General features: G+C 50.9%; 1 protein-coding gene across 1 annotated transcript in view; it reads left to right on the forward strand.

Moving 5' to 3' along the window:
• Positions 1-19,284, forward strand: part of BDKRB2 (bradykinin receptor B2) — a 34,390-nt gene extending 15,106 nt beyond the window's left edge. The window contains exons 2-3 of the mRNA XM_036841164.1: positions 13,575-13,691; positions 16,918-19,284. Of these exons, the coding sequence (XP_036697059.1) occupies positions 13,642-13,691; positions 16,918-18,007 (1,140 nt within the window). The 5' untranslated portion in view covers positions 13,575-13,641 and the 3' untranslated portion in view covers positions 18,008-19,284. The remainder of the gene's footprint in view (positions 1-13,574; positions 13,692-16,917) is intronic.
• The last annotated feature ends 1,021 nt before the right edge of the window (positions 19,285-20,305 follow it).

Consider the following 20,305-nt stretch of genomic DNA (forward strand, 5'->3'; position numbering starts at 1 on the left):
CAGGTGGAGGTACCAACCCCAGACCCAGATCGCTTCCCTCCACTGTTCTGCCCTCCCTCTCCCCACCCTTTTCAAGGCTACTGATGCTTCACCTTCTCTGGAATCCATCCCCCTTCTTCCATTTCCTCCTCCTACATCTCCCCCTCCCTCTCTCTCACCCTTCCTGCATCTTCCCCTCTCCATCCCCCACTCCCTCCATCCCCCTCTCCCTCCATCCTCCCTCCCACATCCTCTCTCCCTGGATCTCCCCTTCCCTCCCTCTCTTCCCTCCTCCCTCTTCCCATCCCTCCCTCTCCCCCTCCCTCCTTGCCTTCCTCCCTCCCTCCATCCCCCCTCCATCTCAGGCACCATCTCCTCTCCCACCTGGCTGCCACAGCCTCTGACTCCCTGGCCCCAGATTTAGCCGGCCCCCTCATCCCAGCCAGAGCGATGGTGCCAGTCACCCATCAACAACGTCATGCTTTGGCTGTGTCAGGCGTCCTAGCAGAGAAGCCAAGGAAACAGAGCTGTACAGGAGCGCTGCACAGTTGAGATCACCTGGTGCTCTTGGGCAGGGTCCAAATCTTCCCCAGGAATCCTCCTGCGCTCCCACCCTTGGGCATACTCCCTGTCACCTGGGAGACCCCTGAGGGCAGGTGCCAGCTCTCGTTTACCACTGTCCTCACACCATAGAGACAGTGTCCTGAGGTTCCAGTGTCAAATCCCAGCTCCACCAGTTACTAGCTGTGTGACTCTAGACAAGTCACTTCACCTCTCTATGCCTCTGTTTTCTCATCTATAAAATGGGGATAAAGATAGTACCTCCATTTAAGAGAGGTGTGGATCACCTGAATTAATTCATGGGAAGCACTTAGAATACTGCTTGGCAATCAGAGTGAGACAACTGGAAATTAGAATAATTGCCTGGATAGTTGATGCTGGTAAGGATTTATTGTTGATTTCTTTTAGATGGAATAAGGGGTATGCGATTATGCTTTTTGAAAAAAAGAGTCCTTATCTTTTAGAGATGCACCCTGAAAGATTTACAGGTTAATGATAGGCGTGTGAGATTTGCTTCAAATCATACAGAAGAGCTGGGGTGGGGTTTGGTATAGAAGAAACAAGATTGACCGTGACTTGGCAATTGTTGAAGCTGGGTGGTAGGTACATGGAGTTTCATGATGCTAGTCTATCTACTTGTGTGCATATTCAAAACTTCCATAATAATAAGCTAAAAAACAAAATCAAAAATCAAATCTGGGGGTCTGGCCTAGACCACCTGGGTTTAAAATCCCAGCTCCATCATGCAGGCTGTGCCTCAGTTTGCCCATCTGTAAAATAGGGATGATAATAATAATAGTTCCTACATGCAGAGGTTACTCTGTAATGTACTTAGAAACATGCAAACAAAGTTGCAGGCACTTTACACATTGCTGCCAGTCTTCACAACACCCTTTTCAGGGGAAGCTATGCCCATTTTACCAAGAGGCTACGTCGGCTGCCCCAGGTCATCCAGCCAGACAAAAACCAAGACACGTCCCAGGCTTGCCTGGCTCTTGCATCCAGGCATGATGTGAGTGCCTGAGCTGGGGACATGGGCCCAACGTTTCCCTTCCTCTCTGCTTCTCCGTTCTTGGGGGATTCCAAGCTCTGCAGATCAACTGTAAGAAATATGCACCTCTCCCACTCTTTTCTAAAAAACGTATCACACTGACAGAGCCCAGAGCTCTGGAATTCTGAAGGTTGACTCCCTGGATTCCAAGGAGATCAGCCTCCCTCAGTGGAATTGGGCAGAGGGCAGCAGTCATGTGGCTAGGGCAAGGTTTTTTTTTTGAAGTATAGTTGATTTACAATGCTGTGTTAATTTCTGCTGTACAGCAAAGTGATTCAGTTATACATATATATCCATTCTTTTTCACATTCTTTTCCATTTATCACAGGATATTGAGTATAGTTCCCTGACTATTCAGTAGGACCTTGTTGTTTATCCATTCTATATATACCAGCTTGCATCTGCTAATCCCAAACTCCCACTCCATCTCCCACCCCCCTCCCCCTTGGCAACCACAAGTCTGTTCTCTATGTCTGTGACTCGGTTCCTGTTTCATAGATAAGTTCATTTGTGTCATATTTTAGAGTCCACATATAAGCGATATCATATGGTATTTGTTTTTCTTTTTCTGACTTACTTCACTTACTGTGATAATCTCTAGGTCCATCCACGTTGCTGCAAATGGCATTATTTTGTTCCTTTTTTATGGCTGAGTAATACTCCGTTGTATGTATGTACCACATCTTCTATATCCATTCATCTGTCCACAGACTTTTAGGTTGTTTCCATGTCTTGGCTATTGAAATAGTACTGCTATAAACAGGGGTGTATGTATCTTTTTGAATTACAGTTTTGTCCAGATATATGCCCAGGAGTGGGATTGTTGGATCATATGGCAACTCTATTTTTAGTTTTTTGAGGAACCTCCATACTGTTTTCCATAGTGACTTCACCAACTTACATTCCCCCCAACAGTGTAGGAGGGTTCCCTTTTCTGCACACCCTCTCCAGCATTTGTTATCTGTAGACTTCTTAATGATGGCCATTCTGACCAGAGTGAGGTGGTACCTCACTGTAGTTGACTTGACTGTGGCTTTGACTTGGGCAGGCCTGACAGGGCGGGGCCAGTACCCAGGACCTGGGATCCTTGGAGGCTTCAGGGAACCAGACAGGGAGGCAGGAAGACACCTCTGTCTCACCACGCCCAGTGAAGGTGAACTTACTAAGACTGGCTCATTCTGCCCATCTCCATAACAGTTTTTGGATGCCAACGAATGAGGAGATGAACCCTGAAGATTCAGTGTGCTGACCCTATTGCCTCTGCTTGTATGCTTCTTAGAATGGGGAGCTCACTGCTTCCCCACAGCAGCTCATTTCCCCTCTAGGGACATGGTTCTACAAAGGTCTCCAGAACCACCTAGTACAATCTCTCATTCTCTCAATGAGGAAATGAAGTCCCAACGTTGTCAAAGCATTTATCCAAGATCACATCTGGCAGTCAGTGATGGAGGCATGACTAGAACCCAGGGCTCTGATACACAGAGGCTTGCACCCTTCCATTTCTTTGCTATAGAGTCTCAGACAAGGGAGAGATCTCTGCTGGCTGAGAGGTCAAGGAAGGCTTCTCAAAGGAGGTGACATTTGAGATGGTCCTTGAAGGATGGCACTAGGTTGTGTCTTGATGTCCAAATTCTTTTTGTCCTGCCCACTGTGCCTGTGCCCTTCCCATGATATCTCACACTGAGCATGGCAAACAGATGGGGAATAGAAGTTTGTTGACTGAATGAATGAATGAGTGAATGGGCAGGAAGGCCACTCCCGGGAATTGAACAGATACCGGTCCCTTAGGAGCCAAGGGCATCTTGTGGGGACCCTGTGCAGGAAGGGATAAAACTCCACCTGCCTCAGATCTGGTGTTCACCACTCCTTCTGCATGCATCTTAGACAGGACCCAAATCCCCTCATGCCACGAAGGAGTTTTTTCTCTGTGGTTGGCTCAGAGTCTCCACAGTGTTTTCCTCCCCCATGTTTTATAAACCGGGCTAGATGGGAAGACAGGTCATGGCACACACTTGCATGTGGCTGAAGCCCCAGGTCAGCCGCCCTCTCCTCCTGCCCCAGCAGGGTCAGGGCCACCCCCGGGGCCACCAGAACATTCAAGGATCTGGAGTGTCTACAGGGAAATGAGCTCTTCAGCTCACCAAGTCCGAGCCGTTCCTGAGCAAAGGCTTTTCTGGAAAACACACTCCCACTGGACCCTACATGGTTTTTGCTTCACCCTCTTGCAAAGATTTCTATTTCTTCCCATTATAAATTTTTTTTAACATCTTTATTGGAGTATAATTGCTTTACAATGGCATGTTAGTTTCTGCTTTATAACAAAGTGAATCAGTTATACATATACATACGTTCCCATATCTCTTCCCTCTTGCGTCTCCCTCCCTCCCACCCACCCTCCCTATCCCACCCCTCTAGGTGGTCACAAAGCACCGAGCTGATCTCCCTGTGCTATGCGGCTGCTTCCCACTAGCTATCTATTTTACATTTGGTAGTGTATATATGTCCATGCCACTCTCTCACTTTGTCCCAGCTTACCCTTCCCCACCCCCATATCCTCAAGTCCATTCTCTAGTAGGTCTGTGTCTTTATTCCCATCTTATCACTAGGTTCTTCATGACCTTTTTTTTTTTTTCCTTAGATTCCATATATATGTGTTAGCATACTGTATTTGTTTTTCTCTTTCTGACATACTTCACTCTGTATGACAGACTCTAACTCCATCCACCTCACTACAAATAACTCAATTTCGTTTCTTTTTATGGCTGAGTAATATGCCATTGTATATGTGTGCCACATCTTCTTTATCCATTCATCCGATGATGGACACTTAGGTTGCTTCCATGTCCTGGCTATTGTAAATAGAGCTGTAATGAATATTTTGGTACATGACTCTTTTTGAATTATGGTTTTCTCAGGGTATATGCCCAGTAGTGGGATTGCTGGGTTGTATGGTAGTTCTATTTTTAGTTTTTTGAGGAACCTCCATACTGTTCTCCATAGTGGCTGTATCAATTTACATTCCCACCAACAGTGCAAGAGTGTTCCCTTTTCTCCACACCCTCTCCAGCATTTATTGTTTGCACATTATAAATTATTTACATGTTTGTAACAGAAACCCCAGAACATACAGGAAAGTGGGAAGAGAACATCATTCTTTAAAAACATTTTTAATTGGAGTATAGTCGATTTACAATATTGTGCTAGTTTCTGGTGTACAACAAAGTGATTCAGTTATATATATATATACGTATATTCTTTTTCAGATTATTTTCCATTATAGTTTATTATAAGATATTGAATATCTGTGCTATACAACAGGACTTTGTTTATCTATTTTATATATAGTAGTGTGTATCTGTTAATCCCAAACTCCTAATTTATCCCTCTCCCACTTCCCCTTTGGTAACCGTGAGTTTGTTTTCTATGTCTGTGAATCTGTTTCTGTTTTGTAAATAAGTTCATTTGTATAATTTTTTAGATTCCACATAAAGGTGATATCGTATGATATTTGTCTTTCTCTGACTTCACTTAGTATGATCATCTCTAGGTCCGTCCATTTTGCTGCAAATGGCATTATTTCATTCTTTTTGGTGGCTAATATTCCATTGTATATATATACCACATCTTCTTTATCCATTCATCTGTCGATGGTTATTTAGGTTGCTTCCATGTCTTGGCTATTGCAAATAGTGCTGCTATGAACATTGGGGTGCATGGATCTTTCTGGATTAGAATTTTCTCCGGATATGTGCCCAGAAGTGGGATTGCTGGATCATATGGTAACTCTACTTTTAGTTTTTTAAGGAACCTCCACACTGTCGTCCATAGTGGCTGCACCAACTTACATTCCCACCAACAGTGTAGGAGGGTTCCCTTTTCTCCACATCTTCTCCAGCGTGTATTATGTGTATAGTCTTTTTGATGACGGTCATTCTGACTGTGTGAGGTGATACTTCATTGTAGTTTTGATTTGCATTTCTCTAATGATGAGTGATATTGAGCATCTTTTCATGTGCCTATTGACCATCTGTAGGTCTTCTTTAGAGAAATGTCTATTTAGGTCTTCCGCCCATTTTTTGATTGAGTTGTTTGTTTTTTGTTATTGAGTTGTATGAGCTGTTTATATATTTTGGAGATTAAGCCCCGTCGGTCACATCGTTTTGCACATATTTTCTCCCAGAAGGACATCTTACTAATCACACAAAGGCAGCAGCTCGTAACGTTTTGGTGTGTGCCCTCACCATCCCTTTGCATGGGCTGTGGGTATGAGTTTGGGTTTTTGAACATGTTCACAATCAGACATTAGCACACAGCCCTGTCTTCTACATGGGATGGGAGCAGCTGTAGGATGATAAAAACAAAACAAAACAAAACACAAAAACAAACAAACAAACTAAACACAGGGGGCTTAGATACCATAATTCCAGGACCTGGGTTCAAGGTTGAGCTCTGCCACTAACTTGCTGTGTGTCCTGGGATAATGTCCACCATCTCTGGGCCTCCGTGTCCACTTATATAACAGGGGCCTGATGAAATAGTGTCCAAGAGCCCTTCCCACCCTAATATTCCAGGACCCTGCCATGTTAACCCAGGAAGGGTTTCCAGAGCAGGAGAAGGAAGGAGGAATATGCTGGGTATAGGAACCCATGCTTCCATTAAGACGGCCACTTGGGCTCTGTCCCCAGTGGCCCCAGACCTGTGAGTGTGTCCCAACCCCTGGTCACCTCTGGCCTGGAAGAGACCCCTAAAATGTCACTCCAGGAGGAGACAGGCCAGGCCATGGCTCTTTCTGCAGGCTGGCATTTACTCGCTGTGTGGCTTTAGGCATCTCCTCACCTCTCTGAGCCTCAGTTTCCCCCTTTGTCATGAGGGGTTGGAGGCAGACTGAACATTTTCTTTTTAAGTAGAACTCTTTTTTCCAATAAAATTGTTTGCAGAAACCTAATGCAGAGCAGAGAGGAAGGGAACCCTGACATGTATAGAGCATTTAAAGCGTGTCAGGCTTTGTTCTAAGCATTTATATTTATTAACCTCCCTATCCTCACGGCAGCCCCACAAAGTGGGGGCTCTTAGCTTCCCATTTGACAGATGAAGAAGCTGAGGCCCTGAGGGGTTGGGCTGCTTGTCCAAGGTTATACACAGCTAGTAAGTGTTGGAATTGGGATTCTGAGCTGGTTGTATCTCAGTCATGAAACCCCAGGTCCCTTGTCTTTCCAACCCCTTAGGAACATCTCGAGGCACCCAACCCATGCTCTTACACACACACACACACACACACACACACACACACACACACACACTGTGACTTGCCCTCTGCAGTGCCAATCAAGGTCCAAACCACAAGTGACTGGCGAGATTCAGACACTGAGATTTCCTGCCTCCAAAACCCACATTACCAAAAGGTCCCAGGGACCGAGTCCCACAGGCTGCCAATTTCTAGCCCTGTGCGAATCCCCCTGCCACCTCCACACGGCCAGCTGAGCCCTCGTCTGAGCTGCCCGCCGGCAGCTGCCTGCACAAAACTTCTTCCCTTGAGGAATGAAGTCACAGTGCCCCCTCCAGGCCAGGGACAGCCAAGCCTGCAAGCCCACTTAATCCCTCAACTATTCCGGGGGTGGCGGGGTCCTTGCACCAGGAACTTCGACGAGGGGGAGAGGCTTTCTGATGCAAGAAAAATGCCTTGGGGTTTGGATTCAGGCAGACCTGGGTTTGAATCCTGGCCCTGCCTCTGGCTAGCTTTGTGAGCTTGAACTATCTCAGGTTACTTAGCTAAACCTCTGCCTTCTTGTCTGGTATATGGGAATAATGATGTATCAACCACACAGTACAGTCTTGAGGATGTAGCAGGCAGGGCACACAGTAAGTTCTTCCATTTCCCTTTGCCTCTACCCTGCAGATGTGTCTGCTGGGGAGAAAAAGAAAAGTAAGGATAGCCCTGCCCTCTATCAGGTCAGTCAATGATCATGTATTGAGTACCTAATAGGCATCGGGCACTGAACAGAGAAAAGAAGAAGCAGCATAAGCATCTCTGATAGATCTGCTCTAAATGAATGTCATGGAGAAGGAGGAGGGGGAAGAGAAGGAAGAGAACTCCACTGCTCAAGGGCGTTCAACAGAGAAAAAGAGCCAGTGGGAGAAATGTATTAAGGGATTTATTGCAAGGAATAGGATTACTTATTTGCAGGGCTGGCTAGGCAGGTCCAGAGTCCATCGGTAAGGCCATCAGGAGGGGCAGGCCAGAACTCTTGGACATGCACTGAAGTTGCTGTTCCCAAGTGGAATTTCTTCTTCTGGGAAACCTCAGTTCCGCTCTTCAGGCCTTTCAACTGAGTAAGTCAGGCCCACCCAGATACTGGAGGATAATCTCCCCTACTTCAAGTCTGATGAGGGACTTCAATAACATCTACAAAATGCCTTTACAGCAACACCTAGACCAGTATCAGATTGAATAACTGGGGGCTGTAGCCTAGACATGTTGACACATAAAACCAACCATCGCAGGGCACTTAAGGAGGAGTTTCCGTGGAAGGGTTGGTGGCTCAGCTGGTCTCACCTTCAGGCAGAGGGCCGAGAAGGGCACTCAGGCAGAAGGGGCAACCCCAGCAAAGGCAGAGGTGGTGGGAACGTAAGAAATATCCTTGGGATCATCCTGATGGAGACCCATGGAAATACATTACATACAAAGGGATCGGAATCAAGGAATGGTTTCATGAACCACAGTAAACCAATACAATGCATTCTTTTAAAGGCATCCTTATGACGACAATGGAACAACATGGGAAAATCCCCTTGATGCGATATTCTATGTAAAACCACAGGAGATGAAAAGCTGGTTGAGTGTGGATATAAAAAGAGCTGTTTGGGGATAGAACTCTGAGAAATTCTAGTATTTTTCTTTTTTTTAAATATTTATTTGGCTGCACGGGGTCTTAGTTGCAGCAGGCAGGCTCCTTAGTTGTGGCACGCAAACTCTTAGTTGCAGCATGTGGGATCTAGTTCCCTGACCAGGGATCGAACCCAGGGCCCCTGCACTGGGAACGTGGAGTCTTATCCACTGCACCACCAGGGAAGACCCAAGATTCTAGTATTTTTAAAGGCTCTTTACTGTGGTCATATTATCTTTTAAGACAAAAAGGGAGATGTTAGAAACGAAGACCCAACACAGCCAAAAATAATAAATAAATAAATAAATAAAAAGGTAGATGTTATTTTTTTTAAGGGGAAGGATTGGTATTAGGATATCAGATAAAGTTGCTCATTCTTTAAAACTACAGAGCCCGAGGTGAGGCAAACAGGATGTGCTGAACAGAACAAGCTAACAGTAAGAAACAGGAAACAGACGAAGACCAGCAGGAGCCCCGGGGTCTTCGAGGCTGAGCAGTCAGGGAGGCACGGCCCGTCCTCGGCTGCAGAAAACAGGTGGGGAGAGGGGATCCGCTTCTCACGGCTCTCCCCGCTTCCCGCCACCCCACCTCCACCCCCGTAAGTGTTTCCAAAACATTCCAGGCCCACAAAGTGTCCAAACGCAAGAAGGGCACACACGGGCGTCTAAGATTGAAGGGATCTTCTGATTCAGCTCTTTAGGTGTTTCCTGGAACCGAGGATGAATTCCCAGAACCCCGTCCTTCCCCCACAGACAGCTCTGACCTTTTCTCAGGGAAAAGGAGAAAAAGCCCCTTGGAAACTGTACTCAGGCCGCACTTCTCCCTACAGACAGCGTCCTTACTCAGCGATCACATAAAGCAGATTTTAGAGGAAAACATTTATTCTGGGGAGAAGTCCGGGAAAGGGCTCTGAGCTGAGATTCGGGAGACCTTGGTTCTTTCTAGCTCTGGCCTTGACTCCAGTTTGCTGGGTGGTCTGAGAGATTTTACTTACTTATGGAGTAAATGTTTTCCAAGAGACTGATGTGCAAAACACAGCAGCAGGCACGGCAGAGGGTGGAAAGACGAGCAAGGCAGGTGTATTTAATATTAACGGGACCGGAGCACGCGTGCATCCACACACAGACACACACACAAGGCTATCACTGTGAGAGGGGCATGCAAAAGGCAAAAGGGGACCGCCCTCCCGACAGGAGAGAACTGCGCGGTCTCAAGGGTTCCCCTGGATCAGCAGGCTGGTGATGTCCCAGCGACACGCTCATCTCTCCATCCAGCTGTGGAACTGTGTCTGCAAACCGCAGCTGGGCTGTGGGTGGGAGAGCAGGCCACGTGGGGGGCTCCTGCAGCAGATGGGCCCCCCTGGGGAGCGGGGGTGAAGCAGCGCCCATCCTGGACACGTTCACCACGTGCTTCGTGCATTGGACGTGTATTCACTCATCTACTCCTCACAGCGCCCTAGGTGGTGAGGGCTCTTTTTATACTAACCCCCATTTTACAGTTGAGAAAAACGAGACACCACGAGGTTAAATAATGACCCGATAGAGGGGGACCCAATTCCAGGTCTTTACTTCTTTAATAGCGACTCACTTCTGAACTGGTAACTCCATATCACCAACTTAAATGGAAAATGAGTACCATTTGTCACCAAAACAAAGCCTGTAAAAATAAATACAATGGACCATAAACAATCTGGTTAAAGTCTGGCTTAGATTTGGGGGCCAGCCCAGGCACCGGGCCTGCTGTCTTTGTTGAAAGGTGGGTTATAAACACCAGAGAGGTGCTGAGGACACTTTCTCCAGGGCTAACCCAGAGGAGTGGCTCAACGATTCGAGGTTATTTACCATCCAGCCCACAACCCTCGCTTTGGGAAATACCTCCTATCTCCCACACGCCGCCACAAAACACGGGGCACAAGTTGGCTACGAGTATCAGGGGCTCCATACAAGGCAAATCCTGGCCCTTGAGAAAGTGACGCTGTGTGTCCTGGGGTGGCCACGGCCGCAGAGCCCTCAGACATGGATTCTTGGGGAACCAGAGTAGACTCCCTCTGAGACTAAAATGGAAATACTCTCCGCAGCACCAAGAGCCAGTGTTTATGTGATTCAACCGAAGGAAATACTTTTAAAGTCAGTCTTCTTGGACCAGTTTCTGAGGGAGAATGTTGGATGTTTCTTCTAAAGCATCAGTTTGAAAAACAAGGGGAAAGCCCAGCTGCGGAGTCATGGGCCCAGCACCCTGACCCAGACACGAGGATCGGAGTAGGGGGAGGGGGCACGGGTCCACCCCCCGCCCCACCCCCAGTTGTGTCGATGAGGACACCGAGGCCCCGGGGGCGAAAGGGACTCCCTCCAGTGACACCCAGAGTACCGCACATCTGATCACCACCACCCGCAGCGGGGTGTGCCCGCCACACCACGCCCGCGCCCTCCCCCCAGCAGTCCCTTAGATAGTTCTCTGCCATCTGAGTTTATAATCCCAAGATATACGAGTCGGGGTCCAGTAGGAAAGAGAGGGCACATTCAAACCAGCTCATACTGGTTAGCGGAAGGGAATTTTACCAGAGGGTCTCTTTACTGCGTGTAGACAGCGCGTGGGCACCCTGCCCGGGCCTCACAGCTGCAGCAGCAGAGGCCTCGGCAGACGGCCCGCTCCCCCCTCCCTCCGGGCCTGAGGCCTGAGCAGCAGGGGGAGGTGGCACGTACCAGAATCCCTGGACTGCGAGTTGGAAAGGGCCCCGATAGGAGCTGCGTGTGAGCCCAGCCAGCCCCTGGAGGCCCCCAGAGGAGGGAGCTGGGAGCCGGCACCGCATCTTCATCCTCCTCCCTCCCTCAGCCCCCTGCTGGCGCCCCCATGGGAAGCCGGATGGCAGCCGTCTCAGCCCCAGGGAGTGGTCCCCGCGCCCCCGGGACAGGGCTGGGGAGAAGCCGGGGGCGACGGAGGCCCCCACACGTGGAGCATCCAGAGCAGATGCAGAGAAACTAGAGTCGCCTCAGACTCCTACCTTCCCCCTGGTCCCCAAACCGCCTGCTCTCCGGACATCGGAAAGAGAAAAGCCCTCAACTTTGTTCTGAACAGGAGAGCAATGTTGACAGTCGTTAGCAAACAATTAGGGTCCAGCTGGGCTGATCCTGCCAGATCTGGGGACACCTGACCGTGCGGCCCCGTAACAGAGGGCAGTGAGGGACGGCTGCCACCTCCCCAGGGTGACCGAGCTGGGAGACCCTGGCTTAGCTATGCGGCTGTCACTGTCTTGGTGGAAATGGTGACCTCAGCAGGCAGGCTGAGGTCCCTCGGCTGGACAGAGAGCCCCATGGGGGCAGGGGAAGCTCGGCTTCACTCTTCCCCACCAAATCTCCAGCACCAGAAAAACACTCAATAATTGCTCTTGAGGAATGAATGATCTGAACACATGACCTCTGACCCCCAGCTGAATTTTCTTTCCATGGGCCCAGCAGGGGCCCTCAGGAAAAGCATGCTACTAGGTCTTTCTTCCCTTCCCCTAACCCCCCTCCCTCGAAAAATCAAAAGGACTTGCTGTGCATTGCATCTCTTGCAAGTTCTAAATCCTGACCTCAGCTCAGCTTGGGGGTTTGGGGAAACCTTTTCTGGGTGTTAGCTGAAGATCTTTGGCTTTATTTCCTGCTTACCAACCCAGTCTTTTTTTTTTTTCCTAATGTGTTCAAATTTCCAGAATTGTCTGCTAACTGATCTCCACCTCCCACAGCTGCATTGGGAGAGCTGGGCTTCTGGAAGCCGGGTGCACAGGGTCTGCACAGACTCCGCTAGCTGAGAAGCTGCTGAAACCTAGGGCAGGGCAGATCCGCGGCTAAACACACGCACACACGCACACACACACGCATGCAAGCGCCCAGCTTTTCACACCCTTCCCAGACAGCAGCCAGAGGTCACGTGGGATACTGGTCCGAGCTCCAGGTCTGGCACCAGGAGGGTTGAAGTCCCACCTCCACCTCTTGCCAGCAATGGCACTTGGATAAGTCACCCCACCTCTTTGCACCTCGTTTCTTCGTCTGCAAGGCAAGCGTACAGCCAATGCCTACCTCCCTGGATGAGAGTGCAGTTGAACTTGAAGAGGGAGAGGGAGGTTGCATCAGTGCAAGCCCCACGGGGCAGAAAGGCCATCACTTTTCCCCGGGGCTCAGGTGAGGACCCGGCTCAGAACTTGAGAGCACGTTGCAGCACTGACCACAACTGTGGATTGGAAACACTCCTCTGTATTTGTCTATTAGGCTCGAAGGCCCTGGAGATCCTGTGTCTAATTCATCTCCATTGCATCAGGGCGAGCCTGTCCTCCAGCCCAGCCCCCTCCCCTGAGCTCCAGACCCACGTGCAAGTCTCTAAGCACTTCAAACTTAACAGGTTCAAGTCTGAACACATGATCCTGTATCTCCAAGTTAGTCCTTCCCGTTCATCCCCTTCATAGGAGACGGCAGCACCGGGACGGGGGTGACAGCATCCTTGATCCCTTCCTTACCCTCATCTCCAACCTCTCCATGTCCAATTTTGCTCCAGACATGTCAGTGTTCCTCCCTAAACACCTCTGGAATCGATCCTCTACAGTCTCCATCATCCCGTGCCTAGAAAAACGGGCAGCAACTGCCCCTGGCCCCCCCCACAATCCAGCCACCAGGGCCTAACGCACATCTGCACCCAGCGTCTTCCTGCCCCAGGGCCTTTGCACCTGCTGTTCCTTCTGCCCAGACATCCTCCACCACCATCCTTTCACCCAGCTTACTGCTGCTCACCCTTGGGTCTCATAATAAATATCCACTCAGCCCCTGCCCATGGCTGGTTTAGAACCCCACATTCCATGCTGTCACGGGACCTTGCATTTTATTTCACAGCATTTATGTCACTTTTCAGTAACTTAGTGACTGAGTCATGTCTGGCTTCTCCATGAGACCATAAGCCCCCGGAGGACAGACGCTGCGCCTGTTCTCACATTATGTCCTGGCACCCAGTGTGTGATGGACGCTTAATAAATATCTGTTAAGTGAAGGCCTCCATTTCTATTCCCTAGTGGAGAATGCGTGTGTTTTATGGTCCCCAGTCCCACCACCTAACTGTCTTTTCTCCTCCAGTCAGCCTGGGCAGGCCGTTACTCACGTCCCCCTCTGAGTCCAAGTGTTCTCTGCCTGGAGGAGATCAATGATCCAGTGTGTTCATGAGGGCGCCGTGCCCACCACTGCCTCTTTCAGGTGAGTCAAAGGGATTCCTCGATTTACTCTTTATGGGGCAGAGGGGAGGGGACAAGCTGGAGAACACCTAGGAGAGCACGCCCCTCCTCTCCGGGACAACACGTGAAGCAACAGGCAATGTTAAACCCAAAGACAAAAGTCCTCAAGGGCTGGTGAGGCTGGTGTCCCAATCCCCAAAGGCCTGTCGGGGGCAGAGGGAGTGGATTGCTCTCTTTGAGGGAGGGGTGTGCAAGAGGAGAAGCACACACTACAGGTGGTCACGTGTGAAGGACCCCAGGTGAACGCGGAAAGAAAGAGATTGAAATTCTGAAGCCAACACAAGAAATCAGACAGAGATGTGCCATGTCTCCAATGGAGACGGGACGTCTCCAACACAAGGCTGACCACTGGGGAAGGTCTGAACACTCTAAAGAGAGAACGTGGGGGGAATTGATCCCGAGTGGAAGCAGAGGAAAGGGAGGGTCAGTCCTGAGGGGGGCAGTGTTAGGAAGACAAAGGGGAGCTGGGCCCAGCCTGGCCTCTAGGTCCTGTGTCAGGTGTGACCTACTATGGACATGACCAGATGGCCATCTCAGCTGGGGCCATGGAACACGGGCCCTATAACTCCCAGTCAAGCACTCCCCAGGCCACCTTCTAACGATCCTGTGGCTTCTCAGAGCCAGGTATGGGCCAGGTGCCATCCCGTTGGCTAGGGACTACCTTGCAGGGGAAATTAACAAGCAGCATGTGGTGTGACACTTGAGTGTCTAGAGAGCTAGACCATGAGAGACAGCGCCCCAGGTCTGGGGCACTAAGGAAACAAGTTTTTTGTACCTGCAGAAATGGGGCCAAAGGCTGGACCAAGGGGACCATGTAGGGGAGGTCTTACCTTCAGAGGTTCTGCAGAGAAGCCTGCCAGTTTCCATAGGTCAGGAATTTAGGGTCCAGTGGGGATGGCTTGTCTCTGTTCTGTGATGTCTGGGGCCTCAGCTGGAAGACTCACAGGCTGAGGGAACAGAATCTAACCGAAGGCTTCACTGGGGCCGGAGGATCCACGTCCAAGGTGGCAAGTCGGTTCCTCTCCATGGAGCCTCTCCATGTGGCTGCTTGAGTGTCCTCACAACGTGGCGGCTAGCCTCCCCTTGAGTAAGCAACCCAAGAGGCCAAGGAGGAAGCTGCAAAGCCTCTTATGCCTTAGTCTTGGATGTCACACACTGTCACTGCCGCCACGGGTGGGAAGCAAGTCACTGAGTCTGGCCACATCCACTGGAAGAGGAATTAGACTCCACCCTTTGAAAGGAGGAGTATCGAAGAATTGTGGACATATTAAAACCACCCTCCACTAGGAGGGCCTTTCCAGAGCGTATTTCCAATAGGGACAAAGCCTCACTTTCTCAGCGCCCACTGAAGACTGTCCTTATCCCCTTATTCAACCCCCCCCCACTTACCACCTCCCAGCCAACAGCTCGTCCACCTGCCAGAACACACGGGCGGCTTCCCCACTTCTGTGCCTCTGCTCAAGCTTCTCCTTCGGCCTGATCTGCCCTCCCTCCTTCTTGGCCCCTGTTGACATGCTCTTCATCCTCTGAGAAGCTCCAGAGTTACCTCCAGCCTCCTCCCCCCACATCTGTGTCCCTTGCCCCTCCTCCCACCCCTCGGCACTCATCGCGCACACTGGGTCGCAGGTGTTGGGAGCGCAGGCAGGGCAGGAGACATGTGGTGTTCCCCTCTGGGTCCCTAGAGCCAAGGTGGAGCTCAGCACAGAGGAGATGCTCAAGAAACATTTAAAGATAAATTGCATCAATGAATGAGTTCATCACAGGTCCCCAGTCCAGCCCCTCAAAGCCAGCCAGCTGCTCCAGGACTTTTTCTGGGAAATCCCAGAGACAGTCAGCAGATTCTTTCCCATAATCTATTGCTCAGCTCCTCCCCCACGAGCCTACCCAACAATCAATTGCCCAGGAAGAGCCCCTCCACCTCCACCTTCCTTCCTCCACCCCACGGAGCACTAGGAAAGTGCCCAATTAGTCCTGCCCTTTGCATTGTGCTTTTAGTTTTCCAACGTGTCTTCATACCTACTCTTTGACTTAAACCTTGCAAGAGTCACGCAAGGCAAGCCAGGGAGAGAGCAAGACTCTACGACAATAAGGTGGAAGATCAGAAAGGTCAAGCAATTTACCCAAGACAACACAGCTAGGGTTGGAGCCAATGTCTATCAAAACCCTATGCCTCTTTGCTGAAGTTGGAGAGGAACTTCCAGAAAGTGAACGGCCCCCTGGTCTGAGTCTCACTGCTGGTCTGAGTCTCAGAGTGAAAGAGGAGCTAGTGGGTTAACGATGAAATCCCCAATATAAGAGCAAGAATCTGCCAACAGTGGTGCTGGAGTTTGACATTGGTTATTTTAATAAGTCCACAGAAAACAGGTAATTATTCATGTTTATTGAATCAAGTGCAGTGCTTGGGGCTTTCTGCACCTTGTCTCAGGTCCCCACCACAACCCTGAGAAGATTTTGTTATTCCCATTTTACAAGGTAGAACATTAAGGTTCAGAGAGGTTAATTAACTTACCCAAGGTCACACAGCTAATGAATGAGCCAGGACTGAACGCAGAGGACTGTCTGGCTCCAAAGCCCCTTCCCCTCCCTTTTCATCAAGCAACCTCTGCTCATCATCAATGCTACACTGACGTAAGGTACGGAAGCATGATGCTGCCCTCTGCCAGAAGGAGACAGGGAGTGGGCAGATGGACCGTGGTCTCCGAGCCAGGAGGGACTCTCCCTGTCTGACATGATATCACCTTTGTCTTCTAATAAATTGCTCACCCATGGCCAGGGCACAAGAGGCTGAAAGAGACCAGCGCCCTTTTGTGTGTGTGTGGGGGGGGGGGGGCCTGTGATAAGGAAGGAATGTGCTGTGTATCCTACCATCATGGAAACTTCGAGGAGGTCCAGGGTCTAACACTCACGCTTGTTAGTCTGGGTGACAGATGCTGGTCAAGTACACATCCCAGTGGAGCCTGGAGGCGAAGAACAGGAGCTCTCAGTTTAAGTCCAAGGAGCAGAGGCGCCTTTCTAAGACCCTGGGCACACAGGTGTACCTGAACTGCCTCTGAACACCGCGCAGAAAAGGCCTGAGTTTCACCCCTGACTTTGCCTTCTGGAAGCATCCCCCTCTCCTTCTGCATCAGTCGTTTCTCCTTCCTCTCGTGACCTTGAGGTGTAACTGCCTCTTTTCCACTTTCTTGCAGCGCCAAAATGTTCAACATCACCTCGCAGGTCCTTGAGCCTGCTCTCACCGGGACCCCTCCCCAGAGCAGCGGCTGCGTCCACTCCGACTGGTGGAGCTGGCTGAACACCATTCAGTCCCCGTTCCTCTGGGTCCTCTTCATACTGGCAACTCTCGAGAACGTCTTCGTCCTCAGCGTCTTCTGCTTGCACAAGAGCAGCTGCACGGTGGCGGAGGTCTACCTGGGCAATCTGGCCGCGGCCGACCTGCTCTTGGCCTGCGGGCTGCCCTTCTGGGCCATCACCATCGCCAACAACTTCGACTGGCTCTTTGGGGAGGTCCTCTGCCGCGTGGTGAACGCCGCGCTCTACATGAATCTCTACAGCAGCATCTGCTTCCTCATGCTGGTCAGCATCGACCGCTACCTGGCCCTGGTGAAGACCATGTCCATGGGCCGGATGCGCGGGGTGCGCTGGGCCAGACTCTACAGCCTGGTGACCTGGGGCTGCACGCTGCTCCTGAGCTTGCCCATGCTGGTGTTCCGGACCATGCGGGAGTACGGGGCCGAGGGCCACAACGTCACCGCCTGCATCATCATCTACCCGTCCCGCAGCTGGGAGGTCTTCACCAACATCCTCCTGAACTCCGTGGGCTTCCTGCTGCCCCTCGGCGTCATCACCTTCTGCACCGTGCAGATCCTGCGCGTGCTGCGCAACAACGAGATGCAGAAGTTCAAGGAGATCCAGACGGAGAGGAAAGCCACCGTGCTGGTCCTGGCCGTGCTGCTACTGTTCATCGTCTGCTGGCTGCCCTTCCAGATCAGCACCTTCCTGGACACGCTGCAGCGCCTCGACGTCCTCTCCAGCTGCTGGGACGAGCACGTGATCGACGTCTTCACGCAGATCGCGTCCTACGTGGCCTATAGCAACAGCTGCCTCAACCCGCTGGTGTACGTGATCGTGGGCAAGAGCTTCCGCAAGAAGTCGCGGGAGGTGTACGGGCGGCTGTGCCGGCAGGCGGGCTGCGGTCCGGAGCCCAGCCAGGTGGAGAACTCCATGGGCACGCTGCGGACCTCCATCTCAGTGGAGCGCCAGATCCACAAACTGTCGTAGTGGGTGGGAAGCGGCCAGTGAGCAGATGTCACCAGGGCTACTAACGTGGGTGGCGACTGTTGGACAGTGGTTCTCAGGATGTGCCCCAGGAGGAATGGAAGGAATCCCAAGTGTGACCTCGGGCAGTGAGTCGGTGTCGCCAGTAAATTCCTGCCCGGCTCAAGTTGCAGATAACAAGGCTGTGAGGTTGGAGTGATCTGGTACACAGCCAAGGGCTGCAGAAACACAAGAGTATTGTTGTTCTTATTTGCTGCCACCCCTAGACCAGTCTGCTGCTTCCCAGGAGTGGAGGGAGCCTGGGGGCAGGGACAGGAGTGATCGAGCTTCCCTCCCATGTGGTGTCCCACCTTGCCCCAGCATGACAGCTCAGATCTCCAGAAATGCCACCCAGCTTTGGTGCAGCTGCTGAGTGCCCACGCAGGGCTCAGCTGAAGTTTTGCCTTGGGTTTCTTTAATCCACTCAGCTAGGACCCTGGAGGATGATTTCTCAAGTTAATGAAGGTTAAACTCTGAGAGATCCATGGTGTGAACCCGGAGACCAGGATTCTTTCATTCCCCTCATGGAAAGACAAATGGTCTGTGCCAAAGAAGAACCCAATAAGCACTTATCCAGCACTTGCTGTATATGCAGCCTTGAGCGCTGTGGGTAAGAGAAGAAAAAGAAAGTACAGTCTCGGTCTTGAAGGAACTTGCAGACTCACGTGGGGATAAGTCAGCACCTGCAGCCACCAGAAGGCTGTTCTAGACACGGTCAAGCAAGGCACTGTGGGCGGGGCAGAGCAGAGGGGTGAGGAGAGGCCGCCCCAGCTCAGCCTATAACTAGTTGCACGGGGCTGTGTCCCTGCCTCAGTTTCCTCCTCTGTAACACGAGGCTGTTGGGGGATTAAAGGAGCTAACAGGCATAAAAGTACTTTGACAAATGAAAGGTGCTATGTAAATGTGAGGCATTATTACGCCCACAGAACAGGAATAAATTTATTATAAGGAGAAAAACACAGGTTCAGCAAAAGGTCCGTAGAGGAGAATCGGTAGCTAATGGTGGTGTAAAGCACCCATCGGTGTCTGACACACACTAGGTGCTCAATATGTTAGCTCCCTTCCACCACCTGTCCTTCCCATCAACGTGCACACACACACACACACACACACACACACGCGAGCGCGCGCGCACACACAAGCATTTTCAGGGAAGGTCACCCCTTCAGTGGAGGTGGGAGAACGCCCTCCCCAACCCGTCTCTGGCAGATCATTTACCCAAAGAAGCATCTGCAGAGGGGTCCGCGGCTCCGCCTCCTGTGGGCGGGGCAGGGGCGGGTCGTTGTGCCGAGGGGCGGGGTGGGCAGTGATGGGCGGGGCGGAAAGCCGGTACCAGGTGTCAGGCAGGAGGAAGCTGGACCAGCATCCTTGGCCAGAGGCTTAAGAGACAGCCCTAGCCCCAAGCCCGAGGTCCTCCAGGGGGAATTCGTTTCTTCTTTCTCTACACGTTTTATAATCTGCCTTCTGTGGCCGGCCCACGTGGAGATAACGGAGAACGCACCACCCAGGCGCCGACATCAAGCCCTCAGAGTCAAGGCAGGGAGGGACGCTCAGTAGCAATGGAGTTTGGGACGTGTAATGTAGGCAGCGCCCTGGAAGCACTCCCTCGATCAGTAAATGGGTGATTTGTTAGCGGGCTCTCCCTGGAGAGGATAGAACCTGGGGGACCGGAGGATTTAGATGGCAAAGAGCCCATAAATACTGCCCAATCCAGCTCTGGATTTTAAAAGAAAAAGAGTCACAGAAGATTTCTTCCCCATCCCAGCCTTTGTTTTCTGCCACGCATACCCCTCTGCCCAAATAAACATACACACTTCTAGCTGGAGAAAGAAAACAGAGGAAATAAGAAACAGGAACCATTTAGCATTAGAACGAAGTAGGAACCATTTAGTATTAGAATGAAGTTAAACCATGTGCATATTGTGAGTGGGGTAACACAAAAGGAGGCTGGGCTTTGGAATGTGTACCACTCATTCATCAGTGGGTGTGTATGGTCTGAAGGTCTCCTATGAGCAGAGCCGCATCACAGCCCTGGGCTCCTAATGGCCATTTAGGGTCCACCCGTGGGCTAAGGAGCAATCGGTCTGTGGGAAGGGAGCTGCCCCGTGGGTTGTGTTGGTACCATGATAAAGAACATCTGTCCTGTGAAAGGTCCAAAGAGCTACTACATTGTAAAGAGGGAGCATTTCACAAACAAGGAGAAATGGATGAACGGCATAAACATGTGTTTTTGTCCAGCATAATAAAGGGATGAGGCATTCT

This window comes from Balaenoptera musculus, chromosome 2 (genome assembly GCF_009873245.2).
Source record: "Balaenoptera musculus isolate JJ_BM4_2016_0621 chromosome 2, mBalMus1.pri.v3, whole genome shotgun sequence".
Classification (NCBI taxonomy): domain Eukaryota; kingdom Metazoa; phylum Chordata; class Mammalia; order Artiodactyla; family Balaenopteridae; genus Balaenoptera; species Balaenoptera musculus.